General features: G+C 38.9%; 1 protein-coding gene across 4 annotated transcripts in view; it reads right to left on the reverse strand.

Moving 5' to 3' along the window:
- Positions 1-25,384, reverse strand: part of ST8SIA4 (ST8 alpha-N-acetyl-neuraminide alpha-2,8-sialyltransferase 4) — a 97,135-nt gene that overhangs the window by 16,334 nt on the left and 55,417 nt on the right. For 2 of the 4 annotated variants that reach the window (XM_072140049.1, XM_072140039.1), the window contains exon 4: positions 17,283-17,576. In XM_072140049.1, the coding sequence (XP_071996150.1) occupies positions 17,283-17,576 (294 nt within the window). Of the gene's footprint in view, positions 1-16,503; positions 17,038-17,282; positions 17,577-25,384 lie in introns of those variants that run through there. The other 2 variants (XM_072140066.1, XM_072140057.1) reach the window with 2 other exon arrangements.

Genomic DNA, 25,384 nt, shown 5'->3' on the forward strand with positions numbered 1-25,384 from the left:
AACTACAGAAAACAAAACATTCCCACTACCTTATTCCATAAAGGCAACTTGTACAGAGAACTGAATGTGCGTCTCTTGCACCTAACAAACTTCCTGCTAAAAAAAACAAGATAATAAACATAGAAATAAGTCTAAAAAATATGAAACATTGATGAACCTAATGTTTTTGTAGTCAGCGCCATTATCTGCCTAATCCTGGAACTAAGGCTGCATTCACAGGAATGTACGGCTGGGAGGGCATACGGGTGGTGCGCTGGTGCCCTCTCTCCATAGAAAATAGATCCGGCCATGGCTCTGAATGGTGAGCACAGAGCTCATGTAAACCTCCTGCTATCAGTTCCCTCATTAGCTTGTGTCCTTCTGCAGTGCAGGATTTAGCAAAGAGAATGGACAACAATCTTTTTGTCCCAGTGTAGACACGGCAGAAGAGGGATGCTCCTGCTCTAGCCAGTTGGTTTACATTGAGGGACATGCTCTAGGATAAGTCTTGGTCTAGCCCTCCGTTGTAAACATACATTGGGTGTATATGTATACGCCATCCTGTTCCTCCCTTTTCCCCTGAAAGATGGAGTAGTGTACAAGGGCAGCAGCCAGCGATTACCTGCTTCCAGTGTTCAGGGTTTTTTTTCCCAGTGATGCAAGTACCTTTATATGGATACGCTCATGTACAAGTAGGCTCAGCAGTAGGGCCAGTTTTAGACAAAATTGAGGCTCTCGGAAAAACTAAAAGTGGGGCCCCAAAATAAAACAATTTTATGCATGGTCACATTCAATAAGATTGCTCCCTTTAGCCCTGCACAATAATAACTTTTTGTAGTTTACACCTAGTAGTATGGTTAGGCAATCTGTAATATGGCACTGTAGGAGAATTTTATAGGAGATAGGTAGATTGATGATAAAAGATAAATGCAATAGATAAAAGGGGGTGTGTAATATTATTCAGCCACCTTAAGTTAATACTTTGTGCCACCTTTTGCTGTGATTACAGCTGCAAGTCGCTTAGGGTTCAGGTCTCTATAAGTTTTGCACCTCGAGAGACTGAAATTCTTGCCCATTCTTCCCAGGAGCTCAGTGATGTTGGATGGAGAGTGTTTGTGAACAGCAGTTTTCAGCTCTTTCCACAGATTCTTGATTGGATTCAGGTCTGGACTGTGACTTGTGCGTTCTAACACCTGGATAAGTTTATTTGCAAACCTTCCACTGTAGATCCAGTCTCAGGTCTTTTGCAGACTCCAACAGGTTTTCTTTTAGAATGGTCCTGCATTTGGCTCCATTCATCTTCCCATCAATTTTAACCATGTTCCCTGTACCTGCTGAAGAAGAGCCCAAACCATAATGTTGCCACCACTATGTTGGACAGTGGGAATGGTGTGTTCAAGGTGATGAACTGTGTTGTTTTTACGCCAAACATATAGTTGTGGCAAAAAAGGTTTGTATTTGGTTTCATCTGACCAGAGCACCTTCTTCAGATTTGTGCAGTGTGCGACTGATTTTTGTCCTATGGACAGACTCTCCCACCTCAGCTGTAGATCTCTGCAGTTCATCCAGAGTGATCAAGGGCCTTGTTGCTGCATCTCTGAAAAGGTTAGGAGGGCTAGAGAAGGCCTGGTCAAGTATGTAAGAAAATATTTCTCTGGGTGTTAACATTTAATCTCTACAATACCCTACATTACAATTGCATTGCTGGCCATGTGTTCCTTATGGAGGAATTACTTCAAGGTTTACAGTCTTAAACATGTCTGAATAAATTTGTTGAATGCCTTCCCAGGTTCTTTTACTTTACAGGATTTTAGCTAGAACTTCAAAAGTGTTAATGTATATGCATTCCTGTGCAATTTACCAAAAAAGGAATTTCCTCCATTTTTATGTTTACTCTTTTTATTAAATTCCTGAAGAGTTAAGCAATCGATATACAAATAAAAATGTCTTGACTAAACAGCACGGCTTGAAACTAGATGCGTCTGAATTGCTGTCTTGGCTCAGTTGTGTTACATTAAGACTGCTCAATGCCTCGAAGCAGCTATCATCACCTCAGTACACTGCCAGTAAATATCACTGGATGAATTCTGCATACTGTGCTTACTTCTTCATCCTTCTGCAACGCATTATCCTGTGTTTACACCCTAGGCCCTGATAACATAATAACACATGAAACCCCATTACAACAACAGACACACAGAATGGGATGAAGAAATAAAGATTAATTGGCCCATTTAGTTTGCCCAATAATGGGTTTTCTTCCTGTTTAATGACTCTTTTCAATTTAATCCTAGACAAACTATATCCCATGCTGATGTATATCACTATGTAAAACTGCATACTCTCACAATATAGAGCAAAATGGAGATTATGTGACATAAGGCCACACATTACCTTGTACCTTGTGGCGTTAAAGTTTACACAATTTGTGACTTCTTTTATGTCCATGAATATGTGCAATACAACAATGTCCACATTTTCTACTCTATTTACATTACATTATCATCAAAGCTAGTGGAGATCTGAGCAAAAATAATAAGAGTTTCACAGAAAAGACAGGGGTTAAGTGAATTTTTCATTTTAACGTTCTATCAGGGGAGATAAAAAATTATATATTCTGAGAGATAACAAAAAAGCCTCGGAGAAGCTTTTTCCATCTCCTTTTCACTACAAGTAGACCAACTCGTGTCCGTATAGAGGAGCCAGCCGGTTTATGGTCAGCTGAACTTTATTTTTGTATTGCATGCGTGGGACTATCTTATCATTCTACCTTTCCATAGCCATTTTTACCCAATTACAGAAACGTAAAGCTGGTTCCTTAACATTTAGTTCTTGGTGAAAACCAATGATGGTGAACCTTCTAGAGACTGAATTACAACTAAAACCCCAAATGCCAATATATGCAGTAACATATGGCTCCCTGCTCTGTTACATGTTTCAATCGTATCAGCATCCTGAGGCCACCAATAGAGAAGAAAGAGGGAGACATTTGAATTATCATTGCAACTTCCCTCCAGGGTCCCCTGAACAGGAAGAATCCCAGGGCCTGGAGCAGAAGCTCCAATGTTAATTCAGCTATGTCCACTCCTCATCCGTGCTCCTTCAGTCAAATTACAATAGCGCCGAATGTGGCACATCCTGGGCTGCCTGTGACTGCAGGAGGAGAACTTGAGTTCTTGAGTTATGATGACCTCATAATACTTAAACCCTGAAGGAGCTGCCTTGGTGACTGATGGTCATTGATGCCCTAATGTCCAGGTCAATTTTTGCAGTTCTGTTATGTGCTTTTTAAATGATGATATCTTTGGAAACGCTTTACGTATAAAAATTTTTTACTTTGTTTATTTCATGATTTGTGAATATTTAACTTGATAGAATAAGTATTTTTAATTGCATATTTTTTTCTTTATAAAATTAGCCCATAAAAGACTACAAATGTGAAAAAATAAGCTTTTTTTTGTCATTTTTACAATTAAAGTCTTTTTAATGCATAGTAAAACTAAATAACCTTTTACCAAAATATGTTCTAAATATGTACATCTCCATTTGCACAAGTTCAGCTACAAAAGCAGAGGGTGCGTGTACTTGTGCAATTCTACAAACTGTAAGCTTAGTCTTTCCTGCAGCTCATTGTATATCCTGCCTTTAGGTTGAAGGGGGGCACATTTCAAACACCTACATCTCCCAAACCCTGGTAGGTAGATACACAATTCTGTCATTTGAAGCAGAAGAATCTCCCCTTTAATATTTATAAACATCCTTTCTGCACGGGGCATGTTCAAATAGGACTTGTATAGCAGTTGTGAAGGGGTTAAGGGACAGATCAATTTGAACGTGCACTTAAAATTAATATATAAAAAGAAAAATTTAATGTGGCAATATTGCTAATTAATAATCCAAGTAGGTATCAAAAAGATTACTTAATTATCCACATACTCAATACTTTTGTGTATCTTAGCACTCCTAAAGGCAGATTTTTCCTGTGGGGCTGGTCAGTGGTGTCATTCCTGCACTGCTTTGGCAGTGTTTGGCTGGAGGTTCAGTGGGATCATGGGACTCACTTCAGTCAATGAATGGCCTCCTTGGAAGTGCGGAAGTGATGTCCCGTGGTCCAAGGAGTTCAGTAGAAACAAAGATGGAAGTAACAGAGTGATGCAGCAACAGGAGCAGGGCGAGAACCCTCTCTTTTTTTCTGCCACCCTTGCCTCAGCCCCCTTGGGGTTTTCCAGAATTCCTCTACTTTTCTGGAGTGGGATAGAAGCTGTTCTGTAGCTCACACTTGAGATTTATTATGGGGATTTGATAAAAAAATGATTTTATTTTGGCAAACAAGGAGTTAATGCTTAGAGAGGATTTGTGACTTTTTAGTTAAGCAGTTGCAAAAGAGATGCAAACGGTTCCTAAGGAGTTCCTGTGGCACAGCGGATTTGCACCTAGATTTGCACATTTTTTAAAAGTCCCCCTTCATAAATTAGTCTACCACGTCTAGATACACATGATAAATCTGGAGACAGCAGCTTGAAGTGAAAAGTGGAAAAGGTTGTTATTATATAAAAAATACTCAAATCTAATACAGATCATCAGAAGGGACAATTTGGAGACATTTTCATCTTCACCATTTTTTCACATATTTGAGTTTCTTGCCCAATTTGTATCTTGCATCTGCCACATATATCAGTAGACACCAATATTAATGGCACATGATAGTTGGGAGGCAGGTTACAAGTTTTATATTGGGGCTCAGCAACCATGACGTTTGGGCTATAAATCAGTATCAACATCATCCACATCAACACCAAGCCGTGGAAAATCTATGTCTGTTCTCCTGTCCATGGAGAAACGCAAGGGAAATGTAGCATCTTATTAGCAGCAATTCTAATTTTCCTAAAAATGCCCTATTAGTTCAAGGTCATTAGTGCTCTGTGGTTTACTTAGTGGAATTACTTTGTGATTATTTTTCCTGGCAACAACAGGAGAAAGCGACAAATCATTTTAATCAATTACAGCCCTCATCTGCACTGTGCAGACAAAACTTTATAGTGTTAGACCGATCATCTGGCCCATGGTTTTTTTTTGCCAATGCATCTACTGTACATTTACATAAAAGCTGTGGAAAAAAACAATCTTGAGTGATTCATGATAACGTGAAGCAAGCTCCCGGAGAATGGCTCATGTAGTCGCTACTAGTCTGCTGTATAATAACACTATAACAATAGAAAAAGCACTAACTCCCTTCCCCTGCCCAATAAATCTCAATAACTCTCCCAATCCAGTGCACAGAAATATGAATGGGCTCGTAAAGATGTTGGAAACTTTTAGAAGCTGCTTTAGCTTTCATTCATGAGAACCTGGTATAAAAAAATCTTATCATTACTGGTATTTAATGCCTAAAATGAAAATAAATTCCTGATGACCATGAAGAAGTAGACACTTAGTAGCAACATAGTGAAATATTGTTTTAACAATTCTCTACAAACATTGGCCAGGGCAGGGTGGCTTATTGGAGCTTTACTAGGCATAATCTACTAACCTGGCAAATAGCATAGTAATAAGACTAGTGATGGCCATTCATATGAAGTACCTGATGACCATATGTTTGGCCACCTAATGCCTTACCAAACACCATCATAAAAAATCATCCATGACTGTATAGTAGTATAAACTACTGATAACAGACTGTTCATAATGACAAGGGAAGAATGGATATTTTTTAGGAAAAAATAATCCCAGAAATTGAAAAGATATCAATAAACTGGTTTGCTGATCATATATTCTCATCCCCGATCCCCGAATGGCCCAGCAGTGCAATGATGTGCTTATAAAGGATAAAGCCAGGGGAAGAATTGGAATTTTACTGGCTGCAAGCAAGTTTGGGGCTCCAATAAAAAGACCTCCCTAACAAGGTTATAGGTGGCGACAGGTGTTTGCCCCCTATAGAAGCGCATCTGACAATGGCAGGCAGTTGTAGACTGTGCTAAAGATAAAGAGGATGACTTCATTTCATCAGACCACACCTTAGGAAAAATGTATGGGTTTCCAGTTGGTTCCTTTGAGCGGTGGTGTGGAGTCCAATGCAATTGGGCTTGTTGCATGATGGGAAACACTAGCCCTAAATGTAGTGCTGGTGCACTTGGTCAAACTTGGCTCCATTCATATGTTTGGGACTTCCTGGTTTTCTTCGTCTGTCCTCTAGATATGAATGCATACGGAGAACTTTGTGATACTTGTGGGCCACCTTTTCACGAGACCGTCAATGCCTCCAATGAAACGGGATGAGACAAGTCTCCACTCTATTTGCAGAAAAAATTGGCCGAACTTCACAGTAATACATGCCGATTCATTGCAAGTTTCCTCAGCTTTTTCTAAAAACAGCTTCTGTAAAACCCAAATTTTCCCACAATATAATTCCTTTTTCAACTTCTTGACAGTTATAGAGCATTATGTGGAGAAGTAACAGTGGTGACCCATCTCAAGTGTCTTCTCCATATTCTATATGGGTTTTTTGTATGGTTTTATGGTACCATAATCTATAGGATTTTTCTTTGTTCTTCTTTAGGGTCCTAAATCTTATCTGTCTGGGAGCAGTGTTTTATCCTGGCTTTTTTCATCATTTTCACCAAGTGAGAATTTTTTATACACATCAAAAGTCTTTTCTATCTGAAAGTCAATTCAGTTTGTGTTTCAGTGTTGTCTGAGGTTTCCCGTCACTGTCTGCATCAGTTTCCTGGTGCTAACCTCTGCTTGGGAAGAAATGACATTGGCTAAAATGTCCCGTCTTGGAGGACACCAGAGATGCCATAATGAAAAGGAGGTAAGTAGATGGTAAGTATAGACATTCCCTGACTTACACCTTGCTGAGGTCAGATACTGAATATAGATGTACTCCTGGACTTTTGGCTCTCAGCGGACTCTACTTATTGGGACATTCTGGTTGACAATGTTTATCTGGAAACACTCAATCGAATTTTAAGTGGACCCTCTCTGGGTTTCTATATTTATAGTGACACTGTTGGATTAACATTGCTGTGCAGCCATTGCTTTACTTACAAAGGGAACTACGTTCTTCAACTTTTCTTTTAGCAATACTTTCGTGTTCATTATCAGAAACTGTCACTTCTGCTTAGTAAAGTGAAGGGGTAACAGGTTCCTCTAATGCTAGCAGGAAATATGCAGTGTTAAAAGGAATTATTACAGTAATCATCTGCTATATGACAAATTGGTTGGAATTCCCAGTGCTATAGTAGATGCTAAAGGCCGGTAAAGCTGCACATTGTATATTATACTGTACAATGCTGAGGTATATCACTGGCCTCATTGGCTGCAATGGTCACTTGAATACTGTAAGTTCATGTCTATGAATGATTAATGTAATTATTTTCTGATATCTATTATTTTCTATGTATATCTATGAGGCGCCAGGTTGCCTGTTCCTGCCCATCTGACAGTCTGACAGCTCAATACCATATTGGGCAATGGGTATTGAAACTTACAATTATACTTATTAGGCTCTATATTGTCAAATGGGTGGTCATGGAGCAGACAATAATGGCTCCACCCATCTGACAGTAGAGGTTGGACAATAATGACTTGAATTATTTGAACGTACAGAAAGCTAGAGAAATAATTCCAGCTTTGCCAATATCAGTTGTACTAATGTCTATTAAAGTATGTAAAGAGCTGGGGGTTGGTTAAGGTGGTTAAAGGAAACCTACCACTTGAAGTGGCAGGTTTCCGATGGCAATACCGAGCACCAGCTCAGGGTGAGCTGGTGCCGGAGCTTATTTTAGTTAGTGTTTTAAACCGCGGTATCGCGGTTTAAAACACTTTTTAAACTTTATAGCCGGCGCAGGGAGGTACGCGCTCGGCGCTTACCGTGCGCGCGGCTCTCATTCACTTCCTATGTAGCCGCGTGCACGGTAAGCGCCGAGCGCGTACCTGCCTGCGCCGGTTATAAAGTTTAAAAAGTGTTTTAAACCGCGATACTGCGGTTTAAAACACTAACTAAAATAAGCTCCGGCACCAGCTCACCCTGAGCTGGTGCTCGGTATTGCCATCGGAAACCTGCCACTACAAGTGGTAGGTTTCCTTTAATGGTCCTATTTAAAGGAAATCTACCATCAAAACCATGCTTGCTAACCAAGGACATTTACTAACATTTGTTATTCATGGCCTCCTTCCTTCTAAAAATCAACTTTTAAAATCATGGTAATGAGCCTGAGGAACATTATCAGAGCCCCTTATACTACAGTTTCACAGGTTGTTACACTGTGCACAAGCATTTCTCCATATCCACTGTATAAGATTAGGCAGGATGGGGGGGGGGCAGATAACAGGAGCAGAAGGAGAAAGTGTAACAGCCTGTGAAGCTGCAGCATGGAGGGGCTCTGGTAATACCCCCACAGTGCCCTTCTGGCTCATTATAATAATTTCAAACATTGATTTTATAAGAAAGAATCCATGGATAATAAATAGAAGCAGATTATCACAATCACTGAGCCTAGATCTATGAGTGAGGGAGTGTCCACAGCTTTTGATGTCCAAACCAGGAGTGGAGTAAAAATAGAGAAGGAGTAACTCTTCTCAATGATAATCCTCACTCATTATGATCCACACCTGCTTTTGGCTACCAAAACTGCATCTGAAAAACTGAATGTATGGCTGCACCCTCCGTGTCCCTGGTTTATCATGTTTGATTTTGATGGTAGATTTCCCTTAATAAGGTGACCTCAGCTCCTTTCCATCTATAATCAACATCCCTATATGTATAGTTAGAAATATAGATCAGTTTTTTTAATATATAAATTTATGAAAAATGTATACGTGGCTTGCAAACATAGATTAAAATTAACAATAGATTTCTAGTTTCTTTTTCTTTAGAAATGGAAGCCCCCTAGTAAAAGGGACTTAACACTGAACACTTCCACTTTAAAGCTTCTGCATTTCATTAGTTTTGTCTTAAGCAGATCTACCTTGTTCCGCTTGGAAGGACGAAGAGTTATAAGCAGAGAAGGTCAAATAAACACTTATGGGAGAAAATAAGTTCTTGTGCATGTAGAAGGAAATCTGTGCATTTCAATATTGCTGTAGCTAAGTTCAGTAGTAATGCTAAGTACTCCCATGATAACTTGTACAGTATTATGGTATCAGAAAGAGCAGCTGGCTGAGACGCAGATGAGTAGTGGCCAAGAATGCACTGAAGCAAATATTACATACAGATCTTCGCACAATTCACTGCCACAAGGAAAAAGAACATTAGCATTGTATAAAGACAGGAAAGCTCTATGGACCAGCCCTGATCACATATTTTTATGCTCATGTCTGGTGGGATTTTTTCCTACACACACCTAAGATGGTCCCCCTTTTGGAGGAGGGAATATGGTGACTTCTGTTTTACTTGGTAAAACATAGCTTGGTTGATATGAATAACTTAAGTCATAATATCGTTCACATAGAAGAGTTAAAGAGCTTAGCCCAAAGATCTGCTGGCAGTCAGGTCTGCCAGGATCAGCAGAAAGGAAGATCGAATGTCCTCCTGAGCCGTCCTGATTTCCATGGGACTTCTGGGACTGCTTACAGCTGAAACCAGAAGTTTACATACACTATATGCATGAGAAAGAGAAAAGTCATTTTTATGAATTTCTTCAAAATCAAATGTTTACATAGACTAAGATTACTAAGCCAACAAACTATCTAGGACAGCCCATATGATGATGTCATGTCTTTGGATCCGTCTCATATGTTTATTGCAATATGACATATTTATTGGCAACATCTGAGTTCATTACTGACACACCAGTGGATGTATTTGAAAGTTATTTGCTTCTTTGTTTAACATCAAGGGAAAGTTCAAAGAAATCGGGCAAGAAAATTGTGGACATCTATAAGTCTAGTTCATCCTTGGGTGCAATTTCCAGAAACCTGAAGGCATCTTGTTCATCAGTACAAACAATTATACGCAAGTGCAAACAAGATGGGAATTCCAGCCATTACGTGGCAATACAAAAGCAACATCTCTACATCAGCCAGGAAGTGTAAATGGGTCTTCCAAATGGACATTGACCTGAAGCTACTGTCAGACAAGTTAGGAAGTGGGTTAAGGATAACAAAGTTAAGGTTTTGGAGTGGCTGTCGCAAAGCCCGGATGTCAATCCTCTTGAAAATGTATGAGCAAAGTTGAAAAGGCAGGTGTGAGCAAGACAGCTACAAACATGGCTCAGTTACACCAGTTCTGTCAGGAGGAATGGGCCCAAATTCCTACCAACTATTATGAGAGGCTTGTGGAAGGAAATCCAAAACATACAGTATAAAGGGATTGGTGCCAAATACTAATGAAATGTATGTGAACTTTTGACCTTGCCGAAAGATCACCTGAATAATGATATTATTAGACCAAATGTTACGTCAAACCAAGAACAATACCAGGTTCATGTCATTTTCGGTTATGGCTTGCTTGTACTATACAAGGCCATGACAATGTTAAGGCTCTCTTCTGACATAGGGAAGTTTGGAGTACATGTCAAGCTCTGAGCAAAGAAGGAACCAGTGCAAGCTCATAATCAGGGAAATCCCAGGGTAGAATCCAATCATCTGACCATACAGGGGGAATCCCAATCCCAAGGAAGATTTTCTTTAGCTAAAAGCAAGCACAAATAATGGGTTCCAAAAAAAACTCTACTAAAGGCAGTTTGGCTAGGTGCTTGGGGTCTATAGGACCCTTGGTGGGTTTAATGCACAGCAAGCAGCTATACGTCATTGACAAGGATCAATATCGTGAATTTGACTTTGTACAGCACTGTACTTAGAAGACAATGTAGTCTCTTCTAACAATTGAATTTGGGGATGTGAATCTAAGATATCCATCTATTATCACCTACTCTAAGAATACCTAAGGAAAAACCTAAGGAATATACCTAAATGCTGTTCAAGTGTAAGTGAATTATCTGTTATGTACTGTATGGAGGCATAAGCCCACAACACTTAAACTTTAGACCAATGAAAAGACAGTTTCCTAATGAACTTTTCTAAAGGATTGCAGAATTAGGGACTCTCCCTGATGTTACCCTTAAATACAATCTTTAAGACATTTATCCACAAGAAAAGGAATTTGCAGCCACATCTTCCTTGGCAGCAGTTAAATAAAATGGATCCCAGTGGAAGGTGTCAGCCTGTAGGTGTCAGATCTGTATGTATCAAGCATTTACATCTCATCCAAAATACATGCGGTAACTTACTGAGTTGGGAATACTTTTTAATGCACTTTTATGAATATCATTTTTGCTCAGTCTTTTTAGGTCTCTAGAAATAGTTAACCTTAACCCTCCTGTTCTGCAGATGTTCTTCAGAGAAGTGTGTAACTTTTTGGATGAGTTATTGCTGAGACCTTGGAGCAATTTTGGCAAGGGCAGATTAAGACTATGCTCACATCAGCCTCAGGGGCCCCGTTCAGGGACTTTATTGGCAGTTCTGTCACTTTTAAGGACAAGTATATCGCAGCAAGGCTCTCACATCAACTCAAAAGAGTCCCGAAGCTTCAAAAATGGCTTTGTTACTAACCTATTTAACAAAATGATTTTCTTATCTCCTTCGATTCTGACATAATGCCCTTAAAATAATGCTTTTATACCATGCTGCAAACACAGTTCAGTAAAATTAAAAAGAACTGACAAGATCTTTACAAGCTTTTTACTGTAAACATCCCTTCTGATAATCAAAACTGTGAATATCTGCATCTTATCTTGTGAGCAGCCGAGGTAGTGATAAAGTTTTCAGTTGGTGTTATCTGGGATGAGAACATAGCAGATACTATAGTAGTAATGTATCATATCAGCCCTCTCAAGACACATTCATTTTCATCTTTATGTTGAGTATTAAATAATTAATAAATGATACTAGTAACAAGCTTATTCTGTTTACCAGCATCTCATGCAAAATCAATTTATTCTAGAGCTTATTATATTCCCATTTTATTACAGTAATTATTATTATTATCATTATTATATAATGTACAAGTAGAGATACAGTAGTATTGGAATCCCATTTATTGGGGCTTTGCAACTATCATGGCATCATAGTAGATAAGGTTGGAAAAAGACACAGGTCTATCAAGTTCAATGTTTAAATTAAAACATTAAAGGGAACCGGTCACCACATTTTTCACAAATTCAGCCAGTGGCAGGTTACTATAGAGCCCTAGTATCTGACACCCTTCCTTTAGCTAAAATTGTTTCCCTCACATCCCCATAAAATTTGAGTTGTAAACTTGCCTGGTATATAGGGATCTGTAGAGCGAGTTGAGGGGGCGTAGCCTAATGTCATGTGACATCATCACAGGTTCTTTAGCCTCTTAACATTAGCAAACTGTATCCCATGCACATATCTTACCACATAAAAAAATCACAGCATTCCTGCATGGACTTCTGCTTTCATGAGATGTGCTTGGTGTACAGTTTGCTAATATTAGAATGCTAAAGGACCTGCGATGACATTATTGCTGCATGAAGAAAATGCATGGAAATTAGCTGCTGGAGCCTGAGGAGGCCACACCCACCTCAACTCGCTATAGACATCCTTGGATATCAGGTAAAATTAGAAGGTTGAATATATGGGAATCTGAGGGGGAACTATTTTTAGCTAAAAGAAGGGTGTTGGTTAGTTTCTAGGGCTTGACAGAAAACTGCCACTAGCTGTATTTGTGAAAAATGTGATGAGGGGTTCCCTTTAAAACAAATGTTTTAATCACTATAATTTTTGTTCAGATTCACACAGCATTTCAAAATCAGTAAAACGTAGAAGTTTATGTCATGTTTCTAAAAGTTCATCATGACCATCGAACATATCGGAGAACACAGACATACACAGCATTAATGCCTACGCGTTTTAGAAAAAACCCTCATCATGGCATGATGAACTTTTAGGAATATGAAATAAACTTGTACGTTTTGTTGATTTTGAACCGCTGTGTGAAGCTGGACTTAACGCTTTATGTGGACTTGGTATCGAGTTGTCCGCACTCCAGCCATGCCAGATATTGCTATATGATCTTCAGGTGAGCTGACTCTATTCCCTTCTCTTTTCGATATCATTTTTGTTCTCCAGAAAGTCGCCTAGGCCTCTCTTGAACATGTACAAAGTATCAGCCATTACAACCTCCTTAGTTCCATAGTCTCACTGCTCTGACACTACATAATCCCTTGAGGATGCCCCTTTGGGATGCCCCTTTGAACTGGCCACACACTTCGGTATGTGGTACCACAGCTCAGTAGATCTGTAAATGACCCCTAAACACAGATTCTCTATCATATTAACCACATTTACATGGTGGTGGATTCTAGCAGGAGATCCAAAATGAGTTGCCAATGCTCTTACCTGGACATCTAAATGATTTTACTTATAAAGGGAGCAGTATGAATCATTGCTGAATGAATAAAGATTAAAGTAGATGCGTCATAATAAGAAATTCCTTATTTTATTATAACTTCCGTGATCGCGGAAATATAGAGTTATAAAAGTTAGACTAGTATATCATAGTATATAAGGCCGGAAGAAGACACAAGTCCAACCTTTAAGAATCAAATAAATGCTTTTTTCCCATAACCCGTGATATTTTTGCTCTCCAGAAAGGCATCCAGGCCTCTCTTGAACATGTTGAAATCAGAGAAAAAAGAGCTAGACAAATCATTACTTAGAAAAAATCCATATACAGGCGGTCCCCTACTTAAGAACACTTGACTTACATACGACCCCCAGTTACAAACGGACCTCTGGATGTTGGTAATTTCCTGTACTTTAGCCCCAGGCTACAATAATCAGCTGTAACAGTTATCACAAGTGTCTGCAATGAAGCTTTAGTGTTAATCCTGGTTCTTATGACAACCCAACATTTTTATAATTCAATTGTCACAGAGACCAAAAAAGTTCTGGCTGGGATTACAATGATAAAATATACAGTTTCAACTTCAATACAAATTCAACTTAAGAATAAAACCTACAGACCCTATCTTGTATGTAACCCAGGGGCTGCCTGTATTTTTATTCTGAATATTCCAAGTCATACACATATCAATATACAAATACTGTTTAAAAATATACCAGGGGAACCGGGTGTCCCAGATGAAAATTGGGACCACACAGAATACCAAAACGGCAGGGTGTACCTGCTCGGCCTTCCCCCTGACTGCCCTCTGTTTGCCGTTACTATGCCCGCGGGTAAGTGCAATATGTAAAGCCAAAAACTGCATACACCGGAAGGTACCTCCGGGGTATTGAATAGGCTGGAACTGTATTGCTATTTACCCTCTTTTACTTCATTGGCCCTATTGCTGGGCACTGTCACTAGCATTATTACCTATATTTGGCATGTTTTCACTTATGGGGCATTAGAAGGAGGGGGGCCGTTTTGGTATTCTGTGTGGTCCCAATTTTCATCTGGGACACCCGGTTCCCCTGGTATATTTTTAAACAGTATTTGTATATTGATATGTGTATGACTTGGAATATTCAGAATAAAAATATATGGATTTTTTCTAAGTAATGATTCGTCTAGTTCTTTTTTCTCTGATTTCAGCTATTTAAATTGTTGAGAGCTGTGTTTATGCACTTTACATTGGGGCACTATTGGTTTTGATGCTCTCTTGAACATGTACATAGAGTCCGCCATAACCACCTCCTGCAGCAGAGACTTCCATAGTCTCACTGCTCGTACAGTAAAGAACCATCGTCTATGTTGATGGTCGAATTGGCTCTCCTCTAGGCGTAGAGGATGGCCCCTTGTCCTGGTCACAGGCCTAGGTATAAAAAGATCTTTGGAGAGATCCTTGTACTGTCCGTTCAAGTATTTGTACGTTATAATGAGGTCTCCCCTCAGTCGTCTTTATTCTAAACTGAATAATCCCAAATTTTGTAATCTGTCATTGTGTTCTAGTCCCCCCATTCTCTTAATAATTTTGGTTGCTCTCCTCTACAACAAGGCACCCTGGAGTGCTAAGGCTACGTCACTTGAGCGACTCAGGGAGCCCCGTATTTTAATTTATGCTCCCCCCTCCTACCTCTACACATGAGGCATATAGAGGTATTATAATAAAATAAGTCCTGAGGAACATCGTTCTTCAGGAACTTCTTATTAGAACACATCTTCCATCAGTAAACTGATGGGAAATGTCCTTTAAGACAGGAAATGTGGTAAAAGTAGAAGAAAAAAAATCTGAAGGAAGAGTATGAGTGTTTTACATTATGACTTCAGGGCTAGTGGAAAAACCCAGCGGGCACATATGGCAAGCTGCCCACATACACAATATTAGAAGAAAGCAGAAAAGTGCACGCACAAGCTTTACTAGTTATGAGAGACTAAATCTTTTTTGTTGCTCTTAATGGACAATGGGTGACCAATTACAAATAGGTCTTACACAATGATAAAATAGAGGATTTAATGTTATCTCACTCCTGAAGGGGAGCTGTTACCCAAGCTGCAGATTCTCTGGCAAAAGGAGTGTCCTTGTAGCTCCTTAAGTGGCATTAGGTCCAGATAAATAGTGTGGTAGCATCTGCAATTGAAATAGCAAGCCATGTTCATAGCATCCCATAGTAACCAAATATACATAGCGGTACAGTGTAGCAGGGCATCCAATAAAGGTTTCCATGGTTTTCCCTGGATGAAAGTGATATTACTTATAAAGGGGCAGCACTATCGATCATTATTGGATGAATAAAGTTGAAAAGGATTGCCCAGGGTTTTTTAAAAAATTACTTAAAGGGTTTGCCCATGAAAGAAAGTTCTCAAATTTTAACCCCTTACTGCTGTTTCAGCTCCTATAATTCAGTTATAATTCATGAAGTGTCTCTAAGCAGACACTTCATGATTCCTCTGTACTATGAGATGCTATGTGCTGATAATGTGCTTAGATTATCAGGGTACAGGGTTTATATACACTTTTATTTAGCTTCTAAACATTAACTAGTATAGTGAATACTAGTCACTATAGAAAAAGAGAGATGAGACAGATCAGATGATGAGATCCATGAGAATACTCAGCGCTTTCTAACTCACTTAGAACACATACTGTCAGCTCTGCTATGTGCCTTACAAAAGTAAGCAGAAACGTTATTATTTTAATAGTGCACACATTGGGACTTGCCAAAGAGCGATTTGGGACACTAAACCACCGCTCCATAAGGACATGTGGGTGGTTTAGTGTCCCAAATCGCCCTGGCGGGTTCCCTTAACAAGAGGAAGTATGGTAAAGCTAGAATAAAAAAATCTGAGTATGTTACGTTATTACTTCAAGGCCAGAAGGCATATAGCAAGTTATGACAAGTTTCTAAAACTGACAACAACCACTGGAGTACCAATTCGGGTGAGAAGATGTTTTGCTACATTCTTCACCCTGCAGGACCCAGTCTTATTCTGTAGTAGTGGGAGTTGAAGTGTATTTGGTTCAAAGCCTCAATATTATCCTCCACCTACATGGGTCCAAAAAGTAACACAAATAACTATAACCTGGTGGTTTTTGATGTGGATTATTGTATACTGTAGATGATGCTGTTATCAGATACAACTCTTTAAAATGACTTTAAACTCCATAACATAATATGGATACAGCATGTTGAAATTATACAAATGGCCACATCCAAAAACATAATTTTCTCCTAGTCGGGAGTCATATTGGAGAGTGCTCATATTTCAATGTTACATTGTTTCAGACTAGCGGTGTATCTGAAGCTGCATTCTTGTACTTTATAGATACAATAAATCACGCACCTAGGGAACAACATTGTGGAGAAGGAAACAGGAGATATGAAAACTATGAGGGAAAACATTAAAAATGAAGGACACGTAAGGACACATGACAATAAAACAATGTGTAGATGTGATGTATTCCATATTTCCCCTCGTTCTCTCCTAACTTTTATCGTCTTTCACATTTCAGCGAGACATAATGAATAGCTGTTCAGTCTTCCACGCTGGGATGTACCACTGAGAATAATTATTCTTCCTTTGTTGAAACACAAGTTAATATATTGAAATCTTTCACATTATGGTCATCTTTCTCGTCAAACCTGCGACTATAACAAAAGGTTAAACACTAATGCACAGTATAATATTCCTTTATAGCCTGGGTTCATGCTTTCAACATAAATCACTACACAACATTGTTCTCAAATGCAAAGTTATTCTACAAAATGAACACACACCACTAGTCAAATGATAGATTTCTTTTTCAAGCCTTCACATAAATCATTCTTTTAGATAAAAATTTACTGGCAAAATCAATTGTCACTAGATAGAGTAGTCATTTTCAGGTACTTACCCTCTGACAGCGTGAATGAGCCTTAGCGATGGATAGGCAGTTCGTACTCGGAGTTTGTTCTGTAGAATTAAAGCATTAACCCATTCCACGTGTTTCTCTCCGCCTTTGACCATGAAAGCTGGTATCCAAAGAACACTGTCATTAAGCATGGAGAGTCTGTGAACAAATTTTGCCCGGTCACTTTCGTTACGAAATCCTCCAAATGCTCTTTGTACCACAGATGGGTTCATGGTTATGAAGTCTGATTTTGTTCCAACGTCGGAAGCAAATTCCACAACAGGAGCTAAGTTGCACCTAAAGAAATAAGAACAAACGTATAAGCATGCCATAATAATAATAATAATAATAATAATAATAATAATCTTTATTTATATAGTGCCAACAAATTCTGCAGCACTTTACAAATCATAGGGGACATATACAACTACAGTCACATGGAACAATAGATGTGAGAGCCCTGCTCACAAGAACTTACAGTCTATGAGGATGAAGGGGTGACACAATAGCTTACAGCCTATGAGGGTAAAGGGGTGACACAAGAGCTTACAGCCTATGAGGATGAAGGGGTGACACAAGAGCTTACAGCCTATGAGGATGAGGGGGTGACACAAGAGCTTACAGCCTATGAGGATGAAGGGGTGACACAAGAGCTTACAGTCTATGAGGATGAGAGGGTGACACAAGAGCTTACAGTCTATGAGGATGAGGGGGTGACACAAGAGCTTATAGTCTATGAGGATGAGGGGGTGAGACATGAGCTTACAGTCTATGAGGATGAGGGGGTGACACAATAGCTTACAGTCTATGAGGATGAGGGGGTGACACAAGAGCTTACAGTCTATGAGGATGAGAGGGTGACACAAGAGCTTACAGTCTATGAGGATGAGGGGGTGACACAAGAGCTTATAGTCTATGAGGATGAGGGGGTGAGACAAGAGCTTACAGTCTATGAGGATGAGGGGGTGACACAATAGCTTACATTCTATGAGGATGAAGGGGTGATACAAGAGCTTCCAGTCTATGAGGATGAAGGGGTGACACAAGAGCTTCCATTCTATGAGGATAATATAGTATAATGGTCCAGCCATTCTTGTAGTGCACAAGCAATTGTGATTATTTCAGTATGTCTACACCAACATTTAGCGTAGACCATAGTCTTACCTTGTGTGCGGTCATTTTTTTGTGGATACCACACATACCACATTTAAATGGACCCATGCACCTAAATGTGTTTTTCATGGATCCATGCGGATGATGCACAGGTGTGTTTGGTATTAACGGATCGTTTGGTAGGCAACACAATCATGTGACCCTTCAACAGGTTGGGGCAAGCTAGTGACATCTGTTTTTATTGGTGGATCTGCAAAACCTGATGAAATATGAACGGACCGTTTTTGTGGACATGCAACTTCCACATGCGATTCCACACTGCTATGGATCCATTGTTTGTAGCTCCAAGAACACACACGTTCATGTCCTGGTAGCCTAGGGCATGTATTTAATTGTGAAAATATTGCTATCCGGTAGCATATTAAATAACAACAAGGTAAATTGCAAAAGAGCAGGAAATCAATACTAATAGGCACCACAAAGGAAAGGCATGTTATAGATCCAAACCGGAATGTACTGGATTCCAGAACCCCTGTACAACACACTTATGTCTTCTCATTAATCTACAAGTCTTTATCTCATTAGTATTTAGCAAGAACTACTAAAATTTACGATTGGTTGGTGGGTTGATAATATGGATTAGGTATTAGAACAGGTAATCTATAGGTCAGACTTTTAGTCAGAACTATTTTTCAAACTTGTAACATTTCAAAACTTTTAACTTAATTGAGTCATAAAATTTGAAGTGCAATAAATGAAGCATAAAAAAGCAGTTAAAACAGATTGAATCAAGCGGTTTATGTTCTACAGTTAATTGATAATTTACAGTGTGTTACAAAATGCATATCCTTATAACTAATTAAAATGCACGGAACATGCAAATGGCATGATATTATTCTCAATATGTAAAGAAAATCTATTTGTAGAGATTTGCTGGGCTACATGCCCCTCTCTATACATCATTAAAGGGAATCAGTCACCAAGATTTACCTACCCAAACTAACTGCTATGTTACCTAGGGCTATGCCCAGTTGACAGCTGGACAATAAAAACAAAGATATGATAATATAAGCCCAAAGAGGAATTAACATTGCAGAAAATGAAGATTTCTATTTCTAATATTTGGCTGTTATAGCAAAACAAAATGCAATCCATAAACCAAAAATAGTTTAAAATGTAACTTAATAAAAAGTCCCTATTCATAGGATAGATGTTAAGTAGTTAATTAGTGGAGATGGGAAACCCAACATCACACCAATCGGCCCAAAACAAAAATGTAATGCCCATAGTGTATTATGCAGATGTTTTCATGCTGTACATATAGTAGCAGTGTAATGTATATGATATATGAAAAACCCCTTACACACTGCTGAAAAAAGTTAGCAGTGTAAATGGCTTTCCACTGCGGATTTATGATCTAAATAATGTCATTTCAGTTCTTTGGATCCTGATGGTGAATCAACTTTTGCGATGCAAAGACCACCCGCCGCAGCAAAATTGTGGCCTAAAAATAAATCAGACATTTTTGTCTGGTTTTTCTGATGCTTGCGTAATGGCTATGAAATTACTACTGGGGTGAATTCTGCATCGATCTCGAGTCATGTGCGATGAGCACAAATGTCAGGATTTAGATAATTAATTCCCATGAAGACAAGATTCTTAAATATACATTCAGGATAACAAAATAAAAATCACAGTTATTAACCAAAGTACAGCAATCCACAGATATAATTCTAACCTCTCTCTATCAATTCTGGTCTTTGCAATTTTGGTTGCCTCTGGAACTGACTCTAAATCTTCTGACTATGTTCAGACAGGGCAGATTCTCTTGTCTGCAGGACAGTGTGCTGTCTGCCACCAGCACTTCCCCCGAGCATTACAAGACAAGCTCAGACACAGGCACTTCCTGTTGGCAAACAGTGTGTAGTAACTTACACTACAAGCTACAGATAAGATAAGATCTTTATAGCAGGGGAAATAAGTATAGCAGAGCTGACTCTGTGTGTTATAGCCAAGCTGAGAGTGTCATTGTGTTTTATATCCATCTCATGGATCTCAGCTCTCTTCTCTAGTACAATGTTCAGAAACTAAATGAAAGTGTAGATAAACCCTGTACCCTGATAATCTAAGCACATTGTCAGCACACAGCATCTCATAGCACAGAGGAATCATGACATGTTTGCTTGGAGAGTCCCTGCTTGGAGAGTCTTTAACAGACCGAGAAAGGGATAAAAACTTTAAAAGTTTAAAAAATGGGACTGGCCCGTGATAAAAAAAAGCAAAACAAACTCATAACCTTTCTCCGACACATAACAAAACACAAAATATGCTTGCCCGAGCTATAACTAAACACAGTCAATCCTGACTATACTAGGTGCCTTCCTACCAGACCCTGGACAGGCAAAACTCTCAGCCATGTTTACAGTCTCAGACTTTGAGTCCTCAGCTCTCATGCAGCATTTTGCAGGCAGTTTCAAGAGACTGAGAGAGTGAGGCCATAGTCGGCAGCTTTTTTAGCAGGTGCAGCTGATGGCACAGTATTGTGGTTCAAAATCCTGAGATGGAACAGGGATTGGAAAACGCAACCTCTTCCCAAACCCCTTTATTTTGGCCTCTGCTTTCCACCACATCCAACAACTTCCCTGGAGCCTGAGACACAGAAATCTAGGGGAAATCCATTTGCCCTCAATGACCTTACTCAGTCATTATTTCACTGTATATGTGCAAAGTACAATGAAAGAAAGAAAAACCCACAACATGTTTAAGGTTTGACAATATACCCTATATTTTGGAATATAAAACTCACTTTTTATAATGGAAAATTCTAAATAAAAAGTGATTGCGTATTATAGACTGAAGGTCTGGAGAATCTAGCCCTGCCTGATCCTCCTGATCGCAGTCTTGGAGATTGGGTAAATCCATCCTTTGGTGTAGACTACTGATAGACAATCTCACTATGCATATAGAAATCATGGCTAATAAAACGTATACAGCTTACTTACTCCATTGTGGAATATTGTGCCACATACTTGGATCCATGTCAAGCTTTGTCAGATGCAATGCATTGTACATGAGAGCAGATCTTTTTTGCATAAATGTCAGGCACTGATGCAGAAATGTCTAAATGTCAAGCGAAACTAAAGTATTTGCCGTTTTTGGTTGATATGACTTCTCTGGCCTTTGTGTGCATATCGTCCCTATAATGTCTGCTCCACATTTTTGTGAAGGGTTGGGAGAGGGAAAAAAAAAGAGAACATAAAAGTGAATTTAAAGAATTCCACCTACTTTTCTTATAGGTTGGTTTTACAACTCTAGGCCATTGTAAAAGTGCCTTAAAGGAAACCTACCATTTGATTTCATGCATTATGAAGCAAACAAACTTAGAGAATGCTGTAGCTACACTGATGCAGGATAATATATTGGTTAATCCCTCAGCTAAGGTTTTGCTGAATAAAAAACTATTGTAACATTCAGGACCTTGGGAAAGCTGGGTCAGCATGGCTGCCTCGATCAACACATTACACAAGGGAGCTTGGAATTATAAATTGCAGTTCGTCAAGCATGTCTAATCATCCTGAGCTGTATCACTAATACACAAAAGCTGAGAGGTGGTGCAGAAATTGATTATATTGTCTGGCAGGAAGAAAAGTGTTTGCATCATCCTCTCCTGCAGTGAAAAACTCACGTGCTAGGAGACGTGCTGAATCAAGCGCTGAAGGAGCCATAGAAGAGACAGAGCTTCATTATCATAACGTTATAATTGTTTTTTCAGCAAAACCGCTCAGCACAGGGGTTACACTAGATATGATCCTCCAAATCAAATGGTAGGTTTCCTTTAAAATAGAAAAAGAATCCTGCCCTGTTATCTGTGTTGCACCATCAGGGCATAAAAAAGTGCAGAAGTAACAGAGTTGGAACGTGTGTTAATAATATTGTTTAAATGCAGAGATCAAATCCAGGAACTATTGGAGTTATGTTCCTACAACTGTTCCTAAGCTACAGATGTTCTAGGCATCTCACTGATGCAAAATCGGAAGTTTAAGAATGTTCTACTACATAAATACTTCCAGGCAATGATTTGGGATGTAGTTCAAGTACAGGTAATTTTTTATGACATTTTATGACAAATAGTGAAGTCTAAAACTCAGATGATCAGCTTTCCTCCTCAAAGTGCTCTACTTTTACCTGTAATATAATACAGTAGTATAGGAATTATACTGAACATTTAAAGATCAAAAGCATTATGCTTCATTATCAAACTTAAACTAGATGTATGGTAGATGTATAGCAAGTAAGAATGCACACATCAAATGTTTTACGATGGTACTAAAGTTTTGGAAAACTTAAAAAAAAAAATTGTAAAAAAAAATAATTCTTCATTCTCCACTTCCATTGGCTATGGCTTCATTTTCCTGCCTTTGCTCTTTTTCTGCTATTCATGAAAATCTCTGATTAATTCGGTCTCAATAGCAATAAGGCTACTGAGAGGGTGAGGAGCGTCACAGGTCTCCTCCCAACTGCAGATTTGGAGACTTGGAGATTTACTATATGGCGGCGCTCCGTGCATAGACCTCAGGATTTATTAGACGTCCCCTTTAAATGAAAGGTTTAAAATGCCAATTATTAGCTTATGTCTGTATTAGGAATTACATACCTTGATACTGAAACTGCAATAGAATCTTGTAAAATGCAACTAAACAAACTATAAAAGTACTATAAAATGCACAATAAAAAATATTTCAGGTTTGTAAAATATGTAGGTCCGCTGCAAGTAATTCAGTGACAAACTATTGTGACATATCAGGTCATAACAGACTTAATGGTTGCCATTGAGATATTGTGTGCTCGGACCCAGGAGCTACTACATTTATATATATATATATATATATATATATATATATATATATAGTCTTTAGATTATACAGTCTCTTGTTCTGGATAAATATATATTGTTCACTTCTGACCTGTAATAGGAACCTTTATGACTGGATGATATGATAATATGTGTCTCGACGATGAAGCTTAGCGTTAGGCAAGAACAATCCTGTATACATGTAAACATACCTGTTCCTTCCTACTCTTCTGCGAGCTTTTAAAATTATTAGTGTGGTCACAGGGGACATTGAGAATTGTTGTCAAGGCAACCAACTGGCTGAGAAATCCCATGTTTTTCTGGGTTTTAACCGATTCAGAGATTTGTGTAACCCTACTGCTTTGTTTAGTCTACATGTCTTCTATCCCTCCAGCCTTCCCTCTAGGGTTTCTATCATGTATCAGTATAGATAAGTGGGTCACATCTCCGAGGTTTCTACAAATTGTCATTTGAATTGTCATAAATAAAACAATAACAATACAGAAAGGTAATAATAAAAAAAATGTAAGATGGACTTATTAGTATTCCTTATTGTCTACCAAAATTTTTATGCTCTACAAATTGGGTTGCAATGTACAAGGGAAAGTCAATGGATTCCTTGGACTTTGCTAGGTCTAGTTAGATGAAGCAGTATCCTAGCCGCAGTACTACTTGCTTTACAGCAATCAAGACCATTCAAATGACCAGCAGGAGAAGTAGAACCCAAGGTTCATCCTCAAACTAACTTCCCTTGTCCTTGAATGATTTTCCTGTATGATTGTTAAGTATACATAGCACAGCAAACAAACCTCGCTCATCGATAGTCTATTGTGCCATGTAGACATAAGACACTTTTCACAGTCAGTTGATCCTATAAGATAAAAATGCAGCAAAGAAAAAAAGACGGCACTAAGATGTCATTCTAGTGTGGTCATTTTTTTTTAAGCACATGTTTCAAGGACAACTCTGATGACACGGACTACAAAAATGGATGGTTGGGGTTATCCAGGATCTAGGAACAGACTAAAGACACAGTGCGCCCTCAGACTAATCCCCAGCTGTACCTATTTACTTGTCTCACATTACCCTAGGTGGTAAGGAACAAATAGAAGACGTTCCTTCACTGCACTTAAGTGGAAAACATGGAGATGAAGACAAGACAAAAGAAACGAAGAATAGTCTCCAGAGCCTGGTCACAACAAAAAGGGCAAATGCAGTACAAAATCATAAGGCAGAAGAAAAGTCTGAATACAGGCAGAAGGCCTAGATGCCAGTATACAGAGATCAGAAAAAAAATCAAACTGCCTCTATAGCAGGCACACAACAAAATGCAAGCAGATGATTTATGTGATGACCACAAGAATGATTGGAGCAGAGCTTTGACATCCAGACCAAAAATAGCAAGGAAATAATGAGTCTGAATGGAGAGCCTGTAACAGCGAGTAAACTGTTGATAAACAGGAGCAGAGCTTCAGGAGACTGATGAGTGTGTGCAAATCAATCAAGGCATTCCACAAACATATACCCCTTTTCATACTAGTAGTTTCAGAGTGAAACATAACAAGCCGATCAGTACATCCTCAGATGTAGTCTACAGAGAGAGTATGACGCCAGCACAGATGTAACAGATAGTGCTAGGACTGAAATCTGACTAAACTCTGATGAAAATCACACAATCAGACATTTGGTTTGTGGGTGACAGGAAACTGGATAAAGTCTAAAGCATAAACTGACAATGGTGTGGGTTTAGTAACCTGCATATTTGTATCGGTTGGTCCTTATCCAGGGATGGAAGCTCTTTAGTGCAAAATATTTTAAAAATATGATTGGCTGTATCAATAGGTGAGGATGTCATCCTACAGCCACGGTGTACAAGCCATGCATGACATTTATTACCTCTTGAAAGTCATAACACATTTCTAAACACAAAACTTCAGTGTTTATATGTCTTACGGCATAAATGTCTAACTTTGTAAGACATCAATATACCGTTATTCAAATACCTTGGTTCCTCATGTAACCCTAAAAGAAAGTCCTCATCTGAAAACAATGTTGTCTCCTGTAGCAGTTACTATAAGGAATGGCACAACTTGTGTATAAAGCTAAACCCTAATGCTAACAATTGACCAGGTCCAGGGGC

Source organism: Engystomops pustulosus, chromosome 1 (assembly GCF_040894005.1).
Source record: "Engystomops pustulosus chromosome 1, aEngPut4.maternal, whole genome shotgun sequence".
NCBI lineage: Eukaryota > Metazoa > Chordata > Amphibia > Anura > Leptodactylidae > Engystomops > Engystomops pustulosus.